Genomic DNA, 21,396 nt, shown 5'->3' with positions numbered 1-21,396 from the left:
AGAGATACCAATGGGATGGAGACGACCCATTCTGCAACACAATGAATACAGAGATACCAATGGGATGGAGACGACCCATTCTGCAACACAATGAATACAGATACCAATGGGATGGAGACGACCCATTCTGCAACACAATGAATACAGAGATACCAATGGGATGGAGACGACCCATTCTGCAACACAATGAATACAGAGATACCAATGGGATGGAGACGACCCATTCTGCAACACAATGAATACAGATACCAATGGGATGGAGACGACCCATTCTGCAACACAATGAATACAGAGATACCAATGGGATGGAGACGACCCATTCTGCAACACAATGAATACAGATACCAATGGGATGGAGACGACCCATTCTGCAACACAATGAATACAGATACCAATGGGATGGAGACGACCCATTCTGCAACACAATGAATACAGATACCAATGGGATGGAGACGAACCATTCTGCAAAACAATCAATATCAAATCAAATCTTATTGGTCACATACTGTATGTGTTTAGCAGATGTTATTGCAGTAATATCTAACATTATCACAACATATACCCAATACACACAAATCTAAAGTAAAGGAATCAAGAATATATAAATATATGGATGAGCAATGTCAGAGCGGCATAGACTAAGATACAGTAGAATAGGATACAGTATATACATATGAGATGAGTAATGCAAGATATGTAAACATTATTAAAGTTACTCGTGTTACATTTATTAAAGTGGCCAGTGATTTCAAGTCTATATACAGTATATAGGCAGCAGCCTCTAATGTGCTCGTGAAAGTCTGATGGCCTTGAGATAGAAGCTGTTTTTCAGTCTCTCGGTCCCAGCTTTGATGCACCTGTACTGACCTCACCTTTCTGGGTGATAGCGCAGTGAACAGGCAGTGGCTCGGGTGGTTATTGTCCTTGATGATATTTTTGGCCTTCCTGTGACATCGGGTGCTGTAGGTGTCCTGGAGGGCAGGTAGTTTGCCCCGTCGATGTAGATAGGGGGGTGCTCCCTCTGCTGTTTCCTGAAGTCCACGATCAGCTCCTTTGTTTTGTTGACGTTGAGTGAGAGGTTATTTTCCTGGTACCACACTCCTAGAGCCCTCACCTCCTCCCATTCTGCAGCACAATCAATACAAAAATACCAATGGGATGGAACCGTGACACAGAAGAACAAAAAGGATAAACATTGCATAAAACCTATTTACTTGTATATAACTTTATTTAGACTGAAGTACATACTGTATAGTAAGTGGAATGTGATGGAGTAGCAGTACAACCTTGTTTCCTTTGCCACTGATAAAACTGGCACGTAAAGACTGATCCAGAGACAGTTTTGGTTTTGTAGCCCATGATGAAGGAGGGTGGAACTGGAGTATGGAAAACTGACCAGTGTGTATTAAATAATTTTCATGATGTCCTCTCCTTTGTCCTTCTCCTCGCCTCTACCGTCAGTGATGTGATCAGCACCACATAAAAAAGTAAAAAACATACATTTCTGCTTTAATAAGACGCTATACAGTGGGGCAAAAAAGTATTTAGTCAGCCACCAATTGTGCAAGTTCTCCCACTTAAAAAGATGAGAGAGGCCTGTAATTTTCATCATAGGTACACTTCAACTATGACAGACAAAATGAGAAGAAAAAAAATCCAGAAAATCACATTGTAGGATTTTTAATGAATTTATTTGCAAATTATGGTGGAAAATAAGTGTTTGGTCAATAACAAAAGTTTATCTCAATACTTTGTTATATACCCTTTGTTGGCAATGACAGAGGTCAAACGTTTTCTGTAAGTCTTCACAAGGTTTTCACACACTGTTGCTGGTATTTTGGCCCATTCCTCCATGCAGATCTCCTCTAGAGCAGTGATGTTTTGGGGCTGTTGCTGGGCAACACGGACTTTCAACTCCCTCCAAAGATTTTCTATGGGGTTGAGATCTGGAGACTGGCTAGGCCACTCCAGGACCTTGAAATGCTTCTTACGAAGCCACTCCTTCGTTGCCCGGGCGGTGTGTTTGGGATCATTGTCATGCTGAAAGACCAAGCCACGTTTCATCTTCAATGCCCTTGCTGATGGAAGGAGGTTTTCACTCAAAATCTCACGATACATGGCCCCATTCATTCTTTCCTTTACACGGATCAGTCGTCCTGGTCCCTTTGCAGAAAAACAGACCCAAAGCATAATGTTTCCACCCCCATGCTTCACAGTAGGTATGGTGTTCTTTGGATGCAACTCAGCATTCTTTGTCCTCCAAACACGACGAGTTGAGTTTTTACCAAAAAGTTATATTTTGGTTTCATCTGACCATATGACATTCTCCCAATCTTCTGGATCATCCAAATGCTCTCTAGCAAACTTCAGACGGGCCTGGACATGTACTGGCTTAAGCAAGGGGACACGTCTGGCACTGCAGGATTTGAGTCCCTGGCGGCGTAGTGTGTTACTGATGGTAGGCTTTGTTACTTTGGTCCCAGCTCTCTGCAGGTCATTCACTAGGTCCTCCGTGTGGTTCTGGGATTTTTGCTCACCGTTCTTGTGATCATTTTGACCCCACGGGGTGAGATCTTGCGTGGAGCCCCAGATCGAGGGAGATTATCAGTGGTCTTGTATGTCTTCCATTTCCTAATAATTGCTCCCACAGTTGATTTCTTCAAACCAAGCTGCTTACCTATTGCAGATTCAGTCTTCCCAGCCTGGTGCAGATCTACAATTTTGTTTCTGGTGTCATTTGACAGCTCTTTGGTCTTGGCCATAGTGGAGTTTGGAGTGTGACTGTTTGAGGTTGTGGACAGGTGTCTTTAATACTGATAACAAGTTCAAACAGGTGCCATTAATACAGGTAACGAGTGGAGGACAGAGGAGCCTCTTAAAGAAGAAGTTACAGGTCTGTGAGAGCCAGACATCTTGCTTGTTTGTAGGTGACCAAATACTTATTTTCCACCATAATTTGCAAATAAATTCATTAAAAATCCTACAATGTGATTTTCTGGATTTTTTTTTCTCATTTTGTCTGTCATAGTTGAAGTGTACCTATGATGAAAATTACAGGCCTCTGATCTTTTTAAGTGGGAGAACTTGCACAATTTGTGGCTGACTAAATACTTTTTTGCCCCACTGTATATAGTATTTCAGGTGTTCTCGAATTATCAGAAAAATATTTCAGATGTTCCCGAATTATCAGGAAAAATCTGACCCCTCTCTCCCTCCCTCCCCTCCCCTCCCTCCCTCCTCTCCCTCTGTTGTAGGAGTCCTCCAGGTCTACAGGTGACACTGGCACACAGAGGTGATGGGCATGGCGGGGTCTGCGATGGCGTGGGCGGGGTCACAGGTGAAGGAGACAGTGATGGCGTAGAGCGTTCCCCACGAGACCTGCTCTACGTGGTGAAGGTTCTCTGACCCCGAAGAAAAGGATACGCACCCTGGAGGAGGAGGAAGACAAGGGAGGAAGAGAAGAGAGGGAAGGAAGAGAGATGGGTTGATGTCTCTCTGACCCTGGAGAGGAAGAGAGGACAGATGAGAGATGGGTTGATGTCTCTCTGACCCTGGAGAGGAAGAGAGGAAAGGAGGTAGGAATGAGGGATAGAAGAGAGGTGGGTTGATGTCTCTCAGACCCTGGAGAGGAAGAGAGGAAAGGAGGTAGGAATGAGGGATAGAAGAGAGATATAGGCTGGTGACCATCCTTGGAGAGCAGTTGTTTAGACAAGAGGGAGAGTTAGACCAGAGGGAGAGTTAGACCAGAGGGAGAGTTAGACCAGAGGGAGAGCAGTTGGTTAGACCAGAGGGAGAGTTAGACCAGAGGGAGAGTTAGACCAGAGGGAGAGCAGTTGGTTAGACCAGAGGGAGAGATAGACCAGAGGGAGAGTTAGACCAGGGGGAGAGTTAGACCAGAGGGAGAGTTAGACCAGAGGGAGAGCAGTTGGTTAGACCAGAGGGAGAGTTAGACCAGAGGGAGAGTTAGACCAGGGGGAGAGTTAGACCAGAGGGAGAGCAGTTGGTTAGACCAGAGGGAGAGTTAGACCAGAGGGAGAGTTAGACCAGACGGAGAGTTAGACCAGAGTGAGAGCAGTTGGTTACACCAGAGGGAGAGTTAGACCAGAGGGAGAGTTAGACCAGAGGGAGAGTTAGACCAGAGGGAGAGTTAGACCAGAGGGAGAAAGGAAAGAAGGATGGAAGAAACAGTGGATTATAAGGGAAGCGAGACATCGAGAGAAAAGGGTTCAGAGGACAAGGAGAGATGGGCTATAGGTAAAATATGGTATAGAAGCAGAGAGATAAGAGAAAGATACATTGGAGAAAAACAGAAGAGCCAAGAAGTTGAGATGGGGAACTAGATGAGGTGACAAGAAGTGGCAGAGAGGAGGTAACAATCTAGTAGTATGGAGAGATGAGGACTGGTGCAGAAGTTAAATAAAGGTAACATTTTTTTTTTAAGTATAAAATAGTAGTGAGCTCCCAAGCCAGCACTTTACAAGAAACAGAAAACACAGATGTTCTTGAGATGTCTGAACATAGACATAGTCACATGAGCTGGTTGGCCAACAGAGCTGATTGGCTGGGTCAGCTAACAAGAATTAGGCCTAGATGCAGGAGAAAGTAAAATGATTTAAAAGCTCCTTAAAATAGTTGATCCACTCCTACACCGTTTCTGCTACAGACTGTGCTGAGCTGTTTGCATAACCATGCAAGTGTGATTCTAGGGCAGAACTTTGTGTTTTTGTAAAAAAGTGAGTGGGTTTTGTCATTAAATTTTTAACATAAAGCTGAAATTGTTTTCTGGTTGTTTAAAAGAGCATTTCCTGGGAGGAAGGTTGTGTGTGTGGTGTGTGTTCTATAGAAATACCCCTAGCTGTCTAGCAAAGGATGGCAGGGGAAATCAGTGCCAGGCGTTAGGTAATAGAATTTACGCTCTGAAAAACAACACATTGAGAAAAAGGACAGAAACAGTAAGGTGACAGCTAAAAGAGACAGAGACAGAGAGACAGACAAATACAGAAAGACATACAGAGACAGAGAGACAGACAGAGACAGAGAGACAGACAAATACAGACCGAGACAGAGACAGAGAGACAGACAAATACAGAAAGACAGACAGAGACAGAGAGACAGACAGAGACAGAGAGACAGACAAATACAGACCGAGACAGAGACAGAGAGACAGACAAATACAGAAAGACAGACAGAGACAGAGACAGAGAGAGACAGACAAATACAGAGAGACAGACAGAGACAGAGAGACAGACAAATACAGAGACAGACAGAGACAGAGAGACAGACAGAGATAGAGAGACAGAGAGAGAGACAGAGACAGAGATACAGACAAATACAAAGACAGACAAAGACAGAGAGACAGACAGAGACAGAGAGACAGACAGATACAGAGAGACAGACAGAGACAGAGAGACAGACAGGTACAGAGAGACAGAGAGACAGACAGAGACAGATATACAGAGAGAGACAGAGAGGCAGGCAGATACAGAGAGAGACAGAGAGACAGGCAGATACAGAGAGACAGACAGAGAGAGACAGAGAGACAGGCAGAGACAGAGAGACAGACAGAGACAGAGAGACAGAGAGACAGACAGAGACAGAGAGAGAGAGAGAGAGAGAGAGAGACAGAGACAGAGCTAGTGGAAACACAATGACAAGAGCTATAATAGACAAACGGTTGCTTTTCCCTTAGCTGAAAAGGAGGGTATTTCAGCATGGCAGAAATTAATACATTCATAGTATTAGTCATAGATAATGGTAAAGAACACTTTATTGGAGAGTAATCCCTCGAGTCTGGGAAATGCCAAATATTCCTAAAAGTAATAAAGCCCAGAACACTCATAAGCTGCTCCACATACCTTTATTCATAAACAAACAGCCCAGAACACTCATAAACTACACCACATACCTTTATCCATAAACAAACAGCCCAGAACACTCATAAACTACACCACATACCTTTATTCATAAACAAACAGCCCAGAACACTCATAAACTACACCACATACCTTTATCCATAAACAAACAGCCCAGAACACTCATAAACTACACCACGTACCTTTATTCATAAACAAACAGCCCAGAACACTCATAAACTACACCACATACCTTTATTCATAAACAAACAGCCCAGAACACTCATAAACTACACCACATACCTTTATTCATAAACAAACAGCCCAGAACACTCATAAACTGCACCACGTTTCCATCCTGCAAGGATCTTGGTCAGAAATTAATAAAGGGGTGTGGTGAAGAAAGAAAGAAAGCATATTTCGCTAGTCTGCCCTGGCTAAACTGAAGGAGACAATGGCTGAGTTTACATAGGCAGTCGAATTCTGGAACCTTTGCCCAATTATTGGCAAAGTATCTGATCTGATTGGTCAAAAAGACCCAAAATTGGGCAAACGATCAAAATTCGGCTGCCTGTGAAAACTCAGTCATTGAACATGAAGGAGATAAGTGTTCTGTCTGACAGATAAAGTACAAAGGTGCATCTCAAAAGTGTCTGTGGTCTCTTCATCTACACTCATATGAACAGACCAAATAGGAGCAAGCAGTGTGGATGTAGAAAAGGAGACAAAGGAAGGAGGAAGAGAGCCTACTTCAGACTATTGACAGGCCGGTGTATGACTCATCTAACCATGTAGATAGTAGATGCTGCTTAACCTATCACCCTAACACCAGCCTATCATCCTAACACCAGCCTTATCACCCTAACACCAGCCTATCATCCTAACACCAGCCTTATCACCCGAACACCAGCCTTATCACCCTAACACCAGCCTTATCACCCTAACACCAGCCTTATCACCCTAACACCATCCTATCACCCTAACACCAGCCTATCATCCTAACACCAGCCTTATCACCCTAACACCAGCCTTATCACCCTAACACCAGCCTTATCACCCTAACACCATCCTATCACCCTAACACCAACCTATCACCCTAACACCAGCCTTATCACCCTAACACCATCCTATCACCCTAACACCATCCTAACAGACCAACACAGCCTATCACCCTAACACCAGTCTATCACCCTAACACCAACCAATCAGCCCAACACCAGCCTTATCACCCTAACACAAGCCTATCCCACTAACACCAGCCTTATCACCCTAACACCAGCCTTATCACCCTAACACCAGCCTATCACCATAACACCAACCAATCACCCTAACACCAGCCTTATCACCCTAACACAAGCCTTATCACACTAACACCAGCCTTATCACCCTAACACCATCCTATCATCCTAACACCAACCTATCTCCCTAACACCAACCTATCACCCTAACACCAACCTATCACCCTAACACCAGCCTATCACCCTAACACCAACCAATCACCCTAACACCAGCCGTATCACCCTAACACAAGCCTTATCACCCTAACACCATCCTATCATCCTAACACCAACCTATCACCCTAACACCAGCCTATCACCCTAACACCAGCCTATCACCCTAACACCAACCTTATCACCCTAACACCATCCTATCACCCTAACACCAGCCTTATCACCCTAACACCAGCCTTATCACCCTAACACCAGCCTATCACCCTAACACCAACCTATCCAACTAACACCAGCCTTATCACCCTAACACCAACCTATCACCCTAACACTAGCCTTATCACCCTAACACCAGCCTATCATCATACCACCAGCCTTATCACCCTAACACCATCCTATCACCCTAACACCATCCTAGCACCCTAACACCAACCTATCATCATACCACCAGCCTTATCACCCTAACACCATCCTATCACCCTAACACCATCCTAACAGACCAACACAGCCTATCACCCTAACACCAGCCGTATCACCCTAACACCAGTCTATCACCCTAACACCAACCAATCACCCTAACACCAGCCTTATCACCCTAACACAAGCCTTATCACCCTAACACAAGCCTATCCCACTAACACCAGCCTTATCACCCTAACACCAGCCTTATCACCCTAACACCAGCCTTATCACCCTAACACCAGCCTTATCACCCTAACACCAGCCTATCACCCTAACACCAACCTATCCAACTAACACCAGCCTTATCACCCTAACACCAACCTATCACCCTAACACTAGCCTTATCACCCTAACACCAGCCTATCATCATACCACCAGCCTTATCACCCTAACACCATCCTATCACCCTAACACCATCCTAGCACCCTAACACCAACCTATCATCATACCACCAGCCTTATCACCCTAACACCATCCTATCACCCTAACACCATCCTAACAGACCAACACAGCCTATCACCCTAACACCAGCCGTATCACCCTAACACCAGTCTATCACCCTAACACCAACCAATCACCCTAACACCAGCCTATCACCCTAACACCAGCCTTATCACCCTAACACCAGCCTTATCACCCTAACACCAGCCTATCATCCTAACACCAGCCTTATCACCCTAACACCAGCCTTATCACCCTAACACCATCCTATCATCCTAACACCAACCTATCTCCCTAACACCAGCCTTATCACCCTAACACCATCCTATCACCCTAACACCAGCCTATCATCCTAACACCATCCTATCACCCTAACACCAACCTATCACCCTAACACCAGCCTTATCACCCTAACACCAGCCTTATCACCCTAACACCAGCCTTATCACCCTAACACCATCCTATCACCCTAACACCAACCTATCACCCTAACACCAACCTATCACCCTAACACCAACCTATCACCCTAACACCAGCCTTATCACCCTAACACCAGCCTTATCACCCTAACACCATCCTATCACCCTAACACCAGCCTATCCAACTAACACCAGCCTATCACCCTAACACCAGCCTTATCACCCTAACACCAGCCTTATCACCCTAACACTATCCTATCACCCTAACACCAGCCTATCCAACTAACACCAGCCTATCACCCTAACACCAGCATAACACCATCCTAACACCAGCATAACACCATCCTAACACCAGCCTATCCGACTAACACCAGCCTATCCTACTAACACCAGCCTATCCGACTAACACCAGACTATCCGACTAACACCAGCCTTATCACCCTAACACCATCCTATCACCCTAACACCAACCTATCACCCTAACACCAACCTATCACCCTAACACCAGCCTTATCACCCTAACACCATCCTATCACCCTAACACCAGCCTATCCAACTAACACCAGCCTATCACCCTAACACCAGCATAACACCATCCTAACACCAGCATAACACCATCCTAACACCAGCCTATCCGACTAACACCAGCCTATCCTACTAACACCAGCCTATCCGACTAACACCAGCCTATCACCCTAACACCAGCCAATCAGACTAACACCAGCCTATCCTACTAACACCAGTCTATCCCACTAACACCAGCCTATCACCCTAACAGCACCCACCCATGCTCTCATCAGCAGAAACATATCGATATCCTTCAGACAATGAATCTATTCCTCTCACACCGCCATCATTAATTATCCCCCATTTTGTTTTCTTTCTCCACAAACTGTCGGGTGAGTTAGTCATCTGATTTTAAAGTTTACCTCTCTGAATCCCATTAATATATTTAAGTGTTTGGGTTGAATTATGTGTTAAAGTAATGGACTCTCGTTCTCTCCTTTTCTTCTCATCTTCCTTGCCCTTCAAAATATTTACCTCTCCCTCTTCCCTCCATCCTCCCTTCAATCTCTCTCAACCTGTTGCGGTTATCTGGTTGATCACTCTCTTTCTGTCGTGCTCTCTACCCCCGCTCTTCGCCCTTTCACACTCTTCTTCACTACACTCCCTCTCTTCCCTCCCTCCTCCTACCTCTCCTCCCTCCTCCTCCCTCTCCTCCCTCCTCCTACCTCTCCTCCCTCCTCCTCCCTCTCCTCCCTCCTCCTACTCCTCCCTCCTCCTCCCTCCTCCTCCTCCCTCTCCTCCCTCCTCCTCCCTCTCCTCCCTCCTCCCTCCTCCCTCCTCTCTCAACCTGCTGCTGCTATCCATTTGATCCCTCCGGTTTCTTCTCTTTCTGATTGCCTGTAGTCATAATTAAACTCTATTCAGCAGCACTACCTTCTCAAACAACCCTATTTATATCAGTGTGGGGTTCACAGCCTCATCAGACCACAGAAAAGGAGGGGTTATGGTCGTTCAACACAATGGCACGAGTCTCTTCCACGTCACCCACTTTGAGATTGTAGAGTTTGCTGTGATGTAATGTGGCATGGTTAGCCAACTTCCTCTCGTCAAGGCAGGAGGAAAAATAACTGTCAGTCCACCACCTCACCTCAAGGTGCCACTTGGATAAATCTGGTTATGAATCTCGGTCGAAGTGGAGGTGAAATTAGGAGGAGGAAAATAACTGATCCTGTATAACATCATGATTTATGTATGGCTTGACTCTCCTCTCCCTCTTTTTTATCCTTCTTCCTTTGTATCTCTCTTCATAAAGCAGTGGCACACTGACACTCCAAATCCCAGCGGTTCAGTTTCACGTTCTGCTCCATCTCATCTGTCATATGGAGATTCTCTCTTTAATAATGTGGCTCAGAGGACCTGGGAGGACTCTGAAGGTGTGCAGAGAAGGTACACAGCAGTCACTCTTCCAAACCGTTCAGGGCTCTCCCTCTCTTTTCTTCCCCCTTCTTTCTTTCTTTTCCTCCCCCTTAGCAGAGAATACATTAGATGTTATAGATACTCAATGCGCGGGCCTGATCTGGACCCAGAATGGGGACAGGGACTGGGACCCGGGACAGAGGGAGAGAGACGGGGACAGGGACATAGACCCGGGACAGAGGGCGAGAGACAGGGACAGAGGGAGAGAGACAGGTACCAGGACCCAGACCCGGGACAGAGGGAGAGAGACAGGGACCGGGACAGAGGGAGAGAGATGGGGACAGGGACTGGGACAGAGGGAGAGAGATGGGGACAAGGACAGAGAGAGAGACGGGGACTGAGACAGAGGGAGAGTGATGGGGACAGAGAGAGAGAGACGGGGACTGGGACAGAGGGAGAGAGACGGGGACAGGGACATAGACCCGGGACAGAGAGAGAGAGACAGGGACCGCTTTTAAAAGTGTGTTTTTTCCCGCGACTACATTAAAAACGTTGTGCATTGACTGGGCATGGGTGTTCATCTCCCTGTGCCACTCGCAATTAGAAAGCGCCTCTAGATGTATATTACATTCTCGCATAGAATGTGACAAGCTGACCAATTGAATAGGTCAACTATTATTCTATGGGTTTGTCTGCTGTTGATTGGCTGAGGAAATAATCATGTGTCTTCTGGATGATCATGGACAAAGTTCTGAATAAAAATCACACTATTGTACATTAGTTTCCCCATGTCTTCCTGTCAGACATTAGATTAGTCCTGGGCTGTAGAGAGAACAGTCACATTGCAGCAGAGAGGCCAGGGGTGTATGAATCTACCTCAGCAGTGTGATCGATTGGGGAGAGAACCAAAAAGACGCCGAAAGCCATTTACATTTAAATTAGGTTGGGCCAAATACACCTAGGATGGCGGAGGGGGAAGGGGATTAGGGGACAGATGGGGGAGAAGGCTGGGGTGTTTAGGATGACATTTTGTTTCTCCAGCTGTTGAGGAGCCGAGCGAGAGCGAGAGAGAGAGAGAGAGAGAGAGAGAGAGAGAGAGAGGGGATAAGGTGACATAAATTAATATTGCGGCAGACTCAGAGGGGATATGACCAGAAATGATTGAGGCACCAGAAAATAAATAATGGTGAGAAATACAAATGAACAATTCCCAGAGACACACACACAAACTGATGATGGAGCACTATCAAATGAACAACGCTCAAAGATGGTAAAACACACACGTTAGCGAACAGATAAGAAACATTCAGACATATCCTTCGGGGGCCGTTTTCTGTAGTGTTCAACGTGGATAAAAAGCGCTAACAGTCCTATAAATTGAATAACCCAATGAATTTCAAAGTTTGCTTTGCTGAGGTCCACAGTCGAGACAGGAAAAACAAATGGGAGGAATCTGGTATGAAATGATCGCTTCATTCTATTGCCCTGCTGGCTAAACAGTAATGAGATGCATTCACGTGGTGCAATCAAAGCCGCATTCAATCTCACAGAAAATACTGAACTTAGGATGACCTATGAACCTACCGTCAAGACCATATTTAAAATCACTTTATGGTGTGAAAAAAACCTAAACGAATGAGAAGTTTTACTCTTCCCCTCATCACATTTAATATGTTTTAGTGTTCATTCCATACGATTTACAAAGTCATTGATACTGAACTACTGTACAAAACAGTTTCAGCTTATTTACATGAATATCAAATCTGTTTCATAAATATTAAAGGGGATATTTAAACACAGCTAGGAGGAAGTGTTGCCTTTGGTTTAGAAGAGTCTGGCTACAGCCAGAGTGTCAGCTATTGTTTGAAATAGAAAAAGGGGCCTTCATTGCATTGTGGGATGCTATGAGGCTTGAATCCTTCTTGACTTCAAAACGTAAAGGTAATTCATGACACAGGATAACGCAGAAAAGTGTGTGTGTGTGTATGATATGTATAAAACCTTACCTTCTATAATATTATCTTACCTTGTCTATGTGAGGGTGCCAGTGCTCGTCATGCTGTGTCTTGGCCAGTGTGCTGTTGATGTGTGAGAAGAAGGTGGGCTTGGTGAGGTACAGAAGAGAAGGGTCCAGGTCAAACGTCTCTGCCTGGATAAGACCACACACCTCCCTGGAGGGTGGAAGTAGTCAATCAATCCCCAAATCAAATCAACCAATGAACCAGTCAGTCTATCTATTAAAGAAAATTGTATTTTATACAGGGCTTCTTATAAATGTGTTGAACAGTAACCTGGGCCTGTAAATTGTATTCACAGACACACACAAACAATTGAAATGCGAAGGAAACCAATTTCCATCGAAACTTTATTAATTTTTTATTTATATTCAGTAAATTTAACTGTAAAAGTAATTTTATGTGCACTACATCAAGACTCACAGACTTTTATTAGCAACAAGTCAATTTGATGGAAACACATATCTGGTTGGAAAATGAGCATTTTGTGTTTTATGCATATTTTCGAATATTCTCATTAAAATCTGTTGCAAATTGAATGGAAACCTAACTACACACACACACACACCTGTAGAGTCGGAAGTCCTTTTCAGAGAATACATCCATTATCTGCTCCCCAAAGTGCCTGTCACCAGCCGCCACCAACCACCAGCCAGCCAGAGAGAACAGAACAGGGATATTAGCATCTATTACCATCCAGCAACACAGACAGCACAGTGCACAATTACCCAAGAGGACATGACAGAGAAGCTATCCAAACAGAGCAGGATAAAGAAGCAGGCAGATTGCTATGCAGGAGATGCCACTGTTATGGAAGCCAGACGGAGTGAGTGACATCATTAATGGTTAGTTAGGGGAGAGAGAGAGCGAGAGACCTGTAGATGTTGACAAACTGCTTCCCCATCGACAGAGCCCCAGAGTGCAGGTCCAGGATGGAAGCCTGGCGAGGCCAAAAAGAGAATAAGAAAACAAGCAAACTATTAGGACTTATTTCAGTCTACCTCTCTGTCCTTTACTTGTTATTGTTGTTTTGTCAGCTACCCAGGGATACGCTGCTCTCTCTCACTAACCAGTAAATAAATCATGGTTATTTATTGTTGTTTTGTCAGCTACCCAAGGACACGCTGCTCTCTCTCTCACTTACCAGTAAATAATATATATATATTTTTTTAAATGTGCCCTGCTGCTTTCCCTCACAACAGTATCTTAACAGGCCATGAACAACAGGTCTACATAGGGTGGAGGGGAGAGAGGACGGAGAGGGGTCAACTAAGCAGCCAGGAACGATAGTATTACACAGGAACTACATCAGCCCATCGGAACTGAACTTTGGATATTGTGCTCATAGAACTATAGTTGAACAACCCTGACCTCTAGTGGAGATGGAGGAAAGATACAACTGGAGTCTGAGCAACGGTCTTCATCCTAGCTCTTCCCTGGTCCTGTTTAAGATCAAATATTTCTTACTAAAAGTAGATACTCACCCCTCCATCTGAACAACCTAAAGGAGTAGATAGATAAGTGACAGAGAAAGAGAGAGAGAGAGAGAGAGAGAGAGAGAGAGAGGGGGCGGGGGGGTGAGAGAGGTGGGGTGTGGAGAAAGAGATAGGAGGTGAGGGATTCTGAACTGAGGGCCATGGCCTCCTCCCTGGTCACTGAGTTGTCTGTGATGGCTCGGCCACACGTATGAGGTGTGCATCCTGGGGGGAAAGGAGTATCTTACATCAGCTGCAACATCCCAGTAGAAACTTCCGCCTGCCTGTTCATCTTTGTTCAAATCACCACTAGAGGGAAGCCAATGCAAAGGAATGGCAGAGCAGTTACAGTGGCAAGAAAGAGTATGTGAACCCTTTGGAATTACCTGGATTTCTGCATAAATTGGTTATCAAATTTGATCTGATCTTCATCTACGTTACAACTATAGACAAACACAGTGTGGTTAAACTAATAACACACACATTATTGTATTTTTGTGTCTGTATTGAATATATAATATAAACACTCACAGTGTAGGTTGGGAAAAGTATGTGAACCCCTAGGCTAATGACTTCTCCAAAAGCTAATTGGAGTCATGAGTCAGCTAACCTGGAGTCCAATCAATGAGACAAGATTGGAGATGTTGATTAGAGCTGCCTTTCCCTATAAAAAACACCCACAAAATTTGAGTTTGCTATTCACAAGAAGCATTGCCTGATCTGAACCATGCATCGAACAAAAGAGATCTCAGAAGACCTAAGATTAAGAATTGTTGACTTGCATAAAGCTGGAAAGGGTTACAAAAGTATCTCTAAAAGCCTTGATGTTCATCAGTCAACAGTAAGACAAATTGTCTATAAATGGAGAAAGGTCAGCACTGTTGCTACTCTCTCTAGGAGTTGCCATCCTGCAAAGATGACTGCAAGAGCACAGCGCAGAATGCTCAACAATTAGGTCAGGAAGAATCCTAGTGTCAGCTAAAGAAAGACTTACAGAAATCTCTGGAACATGCTAACATCTCTGTTGATGAGTCTTCGATACGTAAAACACTAAACAAGAATGGTGTTCATGGGACACCACGGAAGAAGCCACTGCTGTCCAAAAAAAACATTGCTGCACATCTCAAGTTTGCAAAAGTGCACCTGGATGTTCCACAGCGCTACTGGCAAAATATTATGTGGACAGATGAAACTACAGTTGAGTTGTTTGGAAAGAACACTATGTGTGGAGAAAATAAATAGTACAGCACACCAACATCAAAACCTCATCCCAACTGTAAAGTATGGTGGAGGGAGTGTCATGGTTATGGGGCTGCTATACTGCCTCAGGGCCTAGGCAGCTTGCTATCATCGCCGCAAAATGGTATTCCCAAGTTTATCAAGACATTTTGAAGGCTAATGTTAGGCTATCGGTCCGCCAATTGAAGCTCAACAGAAGTTGGTTGATGCAACATGACAACGACCCATGGCTTCAACAGAAGAAAATACACATTCTGGAGTGGCCCAGTCAGAGTGCTGACCTCAACCCGATCGAGATGCTGTGGCATGACCTCAAGAGAGCAGTTTTATAAAGGTTTTCAATTACAAAAAAGAAAATGCAATTGAAAACATTCCTGAAAGGCATCAGGTAAATGAATCCATGAATTTTGCATATTTAAATGACCATATTCATAGAGTATTACAGATTTTATTCTAGCCTTGCACTAACGCATCTAACTCAACTCTTTATATGGCATGCATAATTTACAGATGGCTTCAATACAAAACTGTTGTTTTAAACCCACCTGGGTAGCGTTTGTAGTTCTCATAGTCCTCAGAACACTCTACAGTGTAGACCCTGGGCTGAGCAACCACCTCAGCATGTCTGACCAGGGTCTCTGTGACATAAGGCCAGGTAGAGCCAGGAGAAGGTCCCCACCACAGCCAGGGCTGCCACCATCCCTACTAGCAGAGAGCCTAGTGGTTAGAGCGTTGGACTAGAAACCGAAAGGTTGCAAGATCAAATCCCCGAGCTGACAAGGTAAAAACCTGTCATTCTGCCCCTGAACAAGGTAAAAACCTGTCATTCTGCCCCTGAACAAGGTAAAAACCTGTCATTCTGCCCCTGAACAATGTAAAAACCTGTCATTCTGCCCCTGAACAAGGTAAAAACATGTCATTCTGCCCCTGAACAAGGTAAAAACCTGTCATTCTGCCCCTGAACAAGGTAAAAACCTGTCATTCTGCCCCTGAACAAGGTAAAAACCTGTCATTCTGCCCCTGAACAAGGTAAAAACCTGTCATTCTGCCCCTGAACAAGGTAAAAACATGTCATTCTGCCCCTGAACAAGGTAAAAACCTGTCATTCTGCCCCTGAACAAGGTAAAAACCTGTCATTCTGCCCCTGAACAAGGTAAAAACCTGTCATTCTGCCCTGAACAAGGTAAAAACATGTCATTCTGCCCCTGAACAAGGTAAAAACCTGTCATTCTGCCCCTGAACAAGGTAAAAACCTGTCATTCTGCCCCTGAACAAGGTAAAAACCTGTCATTCCGCCCCTGAACAAGGTAAAAACCTGTCATTCTGCCCCTGAACAAGGTAAAAACCTGTCATTCTGCCCCTGAACAATGTAAAAACCTGTCATTCTGCCCCTGAACAAGGTAAAAACATGTCATTCTGCCCCTGAACAAGGTAAAAACCTGTCATTCTGCCCCTGAACAAGGTAAAAACCTGTCATTCTGCCCCTGAACAAGGTAAAAACCTGTCATTCTGCCCCTGAACAAGGTAAAAACCTGTCATTCTGCCCCTGAACAAGGTAAAAACCTGTCATTCTGCCCCTGAACAAGGTAAAAACCTGTCATTCCGCCCCTAACAAGGTAAAAACCTGTCATTCCGCCCCTGAACAAGGTAAAAACCTGTCATTCTGCCCCTGAACAAGGTAAAAACCTGCCATTCTGCCCCTGAACAAGGTAAAAACCTGTCATTCTGCCCCTGAACAAGGTAAAAACCTGTCATTCTGTCCCTAACAAGGCAGTTGTCCAGCACCTCAATCTGTTTACATTGATATGTGTGTCTGCTGCAAGTCGCTCGTGGATTGTAGCCGGGGGGCGAGTTCATAGCTAGTCCTGGTATCAACTTTCAAATGTGTTAGTAGCAAGCTTGATAACGGATAAAGGCTTCTTCCATGGTTGACCTGTGAATCATTTATAGAACAAAAATTATTTCATGATTATCAAAAAGCTACTTTAATTCCCTTTAATTTTTTTTACCAAAAAAAATGCACAAATAAATGTATGAACATTTTTAAAAAAGAAGGTAAATCAGTACCTGCAGACATCCAGCAGAAACTGGACACATAAAAAAAAAAAAAAACTTACAAATCTCTCATTCATCGTCTTTCTTTCAAGCAACACAAGGCGTCGTCACTCACCTTCCTCTCATTAACAGACACAGTAGTTAATACTGTCCAGATGCAATGTAATACAGCATTCCTGTCAAATATACACATTATTACTAACACATTACAGTCTATGGACAGGAATGTTACCTGAGACAATCTGTAGCGTTCTCTATGAATATTAAACCATGTTAGATTAAGTCCTTTCAAGAGGTTTTTAAAGGTTTTGCCTTCCCGGATTCTGTTCGGCCCTGGCAATAAGACCTATGAATGCTGACAGACACATGAACATGCAAGTATTAACGTTCATAAATATTCTTAACTGATCCCTGGAAATCCTTCATGCTTGATTATAGTTTACGGTCACATGCATTCAGATGGATGGTTGTAGTGAGCAGAGTCATGCACTTGGGTGGTCTCAAACACACCAATGTGTTGCCTATCCTGTTGGCATGTTTGAATGAGTTTTTCCACACAAATACTGATTACATTTAAATAAAAGGCACTGTAACTATAAGGATAGGTGTGTAATGTAGATACTATACAGTAATGATCATTGTTTTTTTAAGAACAGGCCAGACACCAACCTATGATTTAGTTGAAATCTTCGGTGGAAAACGACCACTCGAGAGTATTTAAGGACATTTACAGTATCAGGGATAATACTACGAAATTCTGTAAAATATGTTTGTGTGCATTTCAAGTCTACAGTGGTTTCCTCTCCTCGTCACTACTGCACTGGGGGTTCAAAGTCCCCCTCTTCTTCTGAGTCAGTGCTGGGGTCCAGGTCATCTTCCTCCTCTTCCTCTTCTTCCTCCTCTTCCTCCAGCTCCCAGCGACACTGGAGCTCCTCCAGACCCAGGAAACGCTTGAGCAACGAAGCCAGTGCCTCCACATCACTGACAGAGGGAGAAATAAAATGATCAAACAACTAGTTTGTGATCAAGAATAGACAGCATGGCTGATTACACTTCTGCTCCATACCATTCTTGGAATATTCTACAATATTCTCCTATCCTGGGAAACCTGTGTTCTGATCCTTTAACACAACATCTTCCATGTTAGGTCTATTACAAGACCCTATCTCTTCCCCCTCCAGAACCCAGTCGTACCTGCGTCCCCCCATGGTGGCGCTCTGTGTGAGGGGGTAGGAGAAACCTGTTGTCAGCCGCAGCACCAGCAGGTAACCCTTTCCCAGGTAGCGCACCTTCTCCTCCTGAACACACACGGCACGCAGGTGCCTCATGTCCAGCACCACTGAAAGACAGAGACAGGATGAGGGGATGGGATGGGAAGGAGAGAGAGGCAGGGGATGGAGATGGGAGGATGGGATGGGAGGGAGACGGGAGGAGTGGGAGTGGATGGGAGGAGGTGGAGGGGGATGGGGATGGGAGGGAGACAGGAGGAGGTGGATGGGAGGGAGACGGGAAGAGAGAGGGTGAGTTTGTGGAGCAAAATTCCTGTAGCTCTCCAAGACCAGGGCTGAAGTCCTCTGGGTTTACCGGATCTGAAAATTCATCCCATCATCCTACCAGGGCTGAAGTCCTCTGGGTTTACCGGATCTGACAATTCATCCCATCATCCTACCCTTATTGTTAAAGGGGAGTGATAGTACAGGACACATTACGTGATGATGTTCCTCACCTTTCTCCTGGCCTCTCCTCCACATGGTGAGAATCAGAGTGTACAGACTGAAGGTCTTCAGCTCTATCACATTCTTGGTTTTATCAAACACTGCCTCCTCCCACTCCTCCATGTTCTGCATGGCCACGAACAGACAGCCCGTCACGTAGAACAGCTTCCACAAAATACTGTCTGGAAAGACAAGAAAACAGAGGGATCAGAGACAGGCAGGAAATCTGTCTTAATTATGTCAATGATGACTGGCCTAGGTACCAGACTGTTTCTGTATTCAACTAAAGCAGTGACAGGCTGACACTGTAAATTGGGTTATATCTGAGCTGTAGTATGGTGATGCCTGTAAATTGGGTTATATCTGAGCTGTAGTATGGTGATGCCTGTAAATTGGGTTATACCTGAAGTGTAGTATGGTGATGCCTGTAAATTGGGTTATATCTGAGCTGTAGTATGGTGATGCCTGTAAATTGGGTTATACCTGAAGTGTAGTATGGTGATGCCTGTAAATTGGGTTATATCTGAGCTGTAGTATGGTGATGCCTGTAAATTGGGTATATCTGAGCTGTAGTATGGTGATGCCTGTAAATTGGGTTATACCTGAAGTGTAGTATGGTGATGCCTGTAAATTGGGTTATATCTGAGCTGTAGTATGGTGATGCCTGTAAATTGGGTTATACCTGAAGTGTAGTATGGTGATGCCTGTAAATTGGGTTATATCTGAGCTGTAGTATGGTGATGCCTGTAAATTGGGTTATATCTGAGCTGTAGTATGGTGATGCCTGTAAATTGGGTTATATCTGAGCTGTAGTATGGTGATGCCTGTAAATTGGGTTATACCTGAAGTGTAGTATGGTGATGCCTGTAAATTGGGTTATATCTGAGCTGTAGTATGGTGATGCCTGTAAATTTGGTATATCTGAGCTGTAGTATGGTGATGCCTGTAAATTGGGTTATACCTGAAGTGTAGTATGGTGATGCCTGTAAATTGGGTTATACCTGAAGTGTAGTATGGTGATGCCTGTAAATTGGGTTATATCTGAGCTGTAGTATGGTGATGCCTGTAAATTGGGTTATATCTGAGCTGTAGTATGGTGATGCCTGTAAATTGGGTATATCTGAGCTGTAGTATGGTGATGCCTGTAAATTGGGTTATACCTGAAGTGTAGTACGCAGCAGCCAGGCCAATGGACGCAATACCTGTAATCAGAAAAATTACCAAGTGCTGGGTCAATTAATTTTATTACATTGCATTCAAATAAATAAATATTTACACAGAATGTGCGCACGCGCACACACACACACACACACACACACACACACACACAAACACCCTACCTACAAGCAGCGACCAGGAGCGGATGCCAGGTGACCTTTTCAGATGTAACATGTTGGAATTGTGCTCCTCTACCCGCATATACCCCATCTGACAGACAGACAATACAGTTGTATACAGGAAGAATAGGCAAAGGTAATATAGAAGAACCGTTGCTTACACTTGAAATTCTATGATAGGTCAGTGGTTACTTCAAGGAAACAGGGAGATGTCAGGAGTATGGCTTTTTGTATTTCAGATCTGCTTCCACATTCCCTCATCTCTAACTATTTCCCGGTTCAAACATCCGGCATTGCATTCATATGTTATCATACCTTATAATTCATATTAAACCTACATCCCCAGCGGGTAGTATCATTTTGTGTTGTTGTGCCAAAGCCTTAAAAGACAACCTTACCCCAAAGTATCCAAGTACCGTATGGTAGACTATTTAACGTTACGATCAATCATAATCTCGCCTATATGATACTTTGAATTAAATAATGTGCATTCATACCTATTAATTTCTGTCTTACCTTAGACTCTAAAACGAAATTCCTGAAAATGATACACACCGGAAACAATGTAACAAATCGGCTTGATGATAGTGAAATTTACAATTTTTAGAGAAGTTTCAATTCATTTCATTTTACAGCAACAACACACGGTGGGTGGGGTGTTGCTTCCTTCCGGGGTAAGTCTTCACTGATTGGATGTTGCAATGAGGGGATTCGATTAGTGTTTCGCGGGTGGCCGGTTAGGCGTGTCTGGCACCGGGTGAAGTTGATTGTATTCGTTTTGGAACCGAGATGCATCCCGGGCGTGAGTCAGGTGCCCCGTTCAAGAAGGCGAAATAAATCCATAACAAATGTACGTAATTAAGCACGTGTAGTAATGAGAAGGATTATGTGTTTTCAGGTGCAAAATGTATTGCTTTTGATAAAAAAAACGCTTTGACTGCCTTCCCAGTGAAACTAGTTCGAAAATTCTAACACATTTTATGGAAAAGAGACCTATCTTCCCGGACAGTGCACC

At 44.3% G+C, this 21,396-nt stretch overlaps 1 protein-coding gene and 1 pseudogene across 2 annotated transcripts; both read right to left on the bottom strand.

Annotated features, from left to right (window-relative positions):
• Positions 1 to 3,267: 3,267 nt before the first annotated feature.
• On the bottom strand, positions 3,268 to 17,455 carry LOC120045332 (annotated as a pseudogene).
• Positions 17,241 to 21,263, bottom strand: LOC120045423 (cytochrome b-245 chaperone 1 homolog). Of its 2 annotated transcripts, none has more exons than XM_038990301.1 (6): positions 20,937 to 21,263; positions 20,385 to 20,472; positions 20,205 to 20,246; positions 19,056 to 19,226; positions 18,524 to 18,668; positions 17,241 to 18,310 (listed from the first exon to the last, which is right to left on the bottom strand). In XM_038990301.1, exons 2-6 carry the CDS (start codon positions 20,470 to 20,472, stop codon positions 18,142 to 18,144), a joined length of 615 nt encoding a protein of 204 aa, XP_038846229.1. In that variant the 5' UTR covers positions 20,937 to 21,263; the 3' UTR covers positions 17,241 to 18,141. The 2 variants fall into 2 exon arrangements, with proteins under 2 accessions (XP_038846229.1, XP_038846228.1); XM_038990300.1 differs by having other exon boundaries at positions 20,898 to 21,259.
• Between the last annotated feature and the right edge of the window lie 133 nt (positions 21,264 to 21,396).

This window comes from Salvelinus namaycush, chromosome 4 (assembly GCF_016432855.1).
Source record: "Salvelinus namaycush isolate Seneca chromosome 4, SaNama_1.0, whole genome shotgun sequence".
Classification (NCBI taxonomy): Eukaryota; Metazoa; Chordata; class Actinopteri; order Salmoniformes; family Salmonidae; genus Salvelinus; species Salvelinus namaycush.
This window is presented reverse-complemented; position numbering and strand designations above follow the sequence as displayed.

Coding starts and splice junctions, on each gene's coding strand:
- LOC120045423 (XM_038990301.1), bottom strand. CDS start 20,472: ATGGGGTATATGCGGGTAGAGGAGCACAATTCCAACATGTTACATCTG. Junction 20,247..20,384: donor CTCCTGGTCGCTGCTTGTAG/GTAGGGTGTTTG, acceptor TTCTGATTACAG/GTATTGCGTCCATTGGCCTG. Junction 19,227..20,204: donor TGCTGCGTACTACACTTCAG/GTATAACCCAAT, acceptor TTGTCTTTCCAG/ACAGTATTTTGTGGAAGCTG.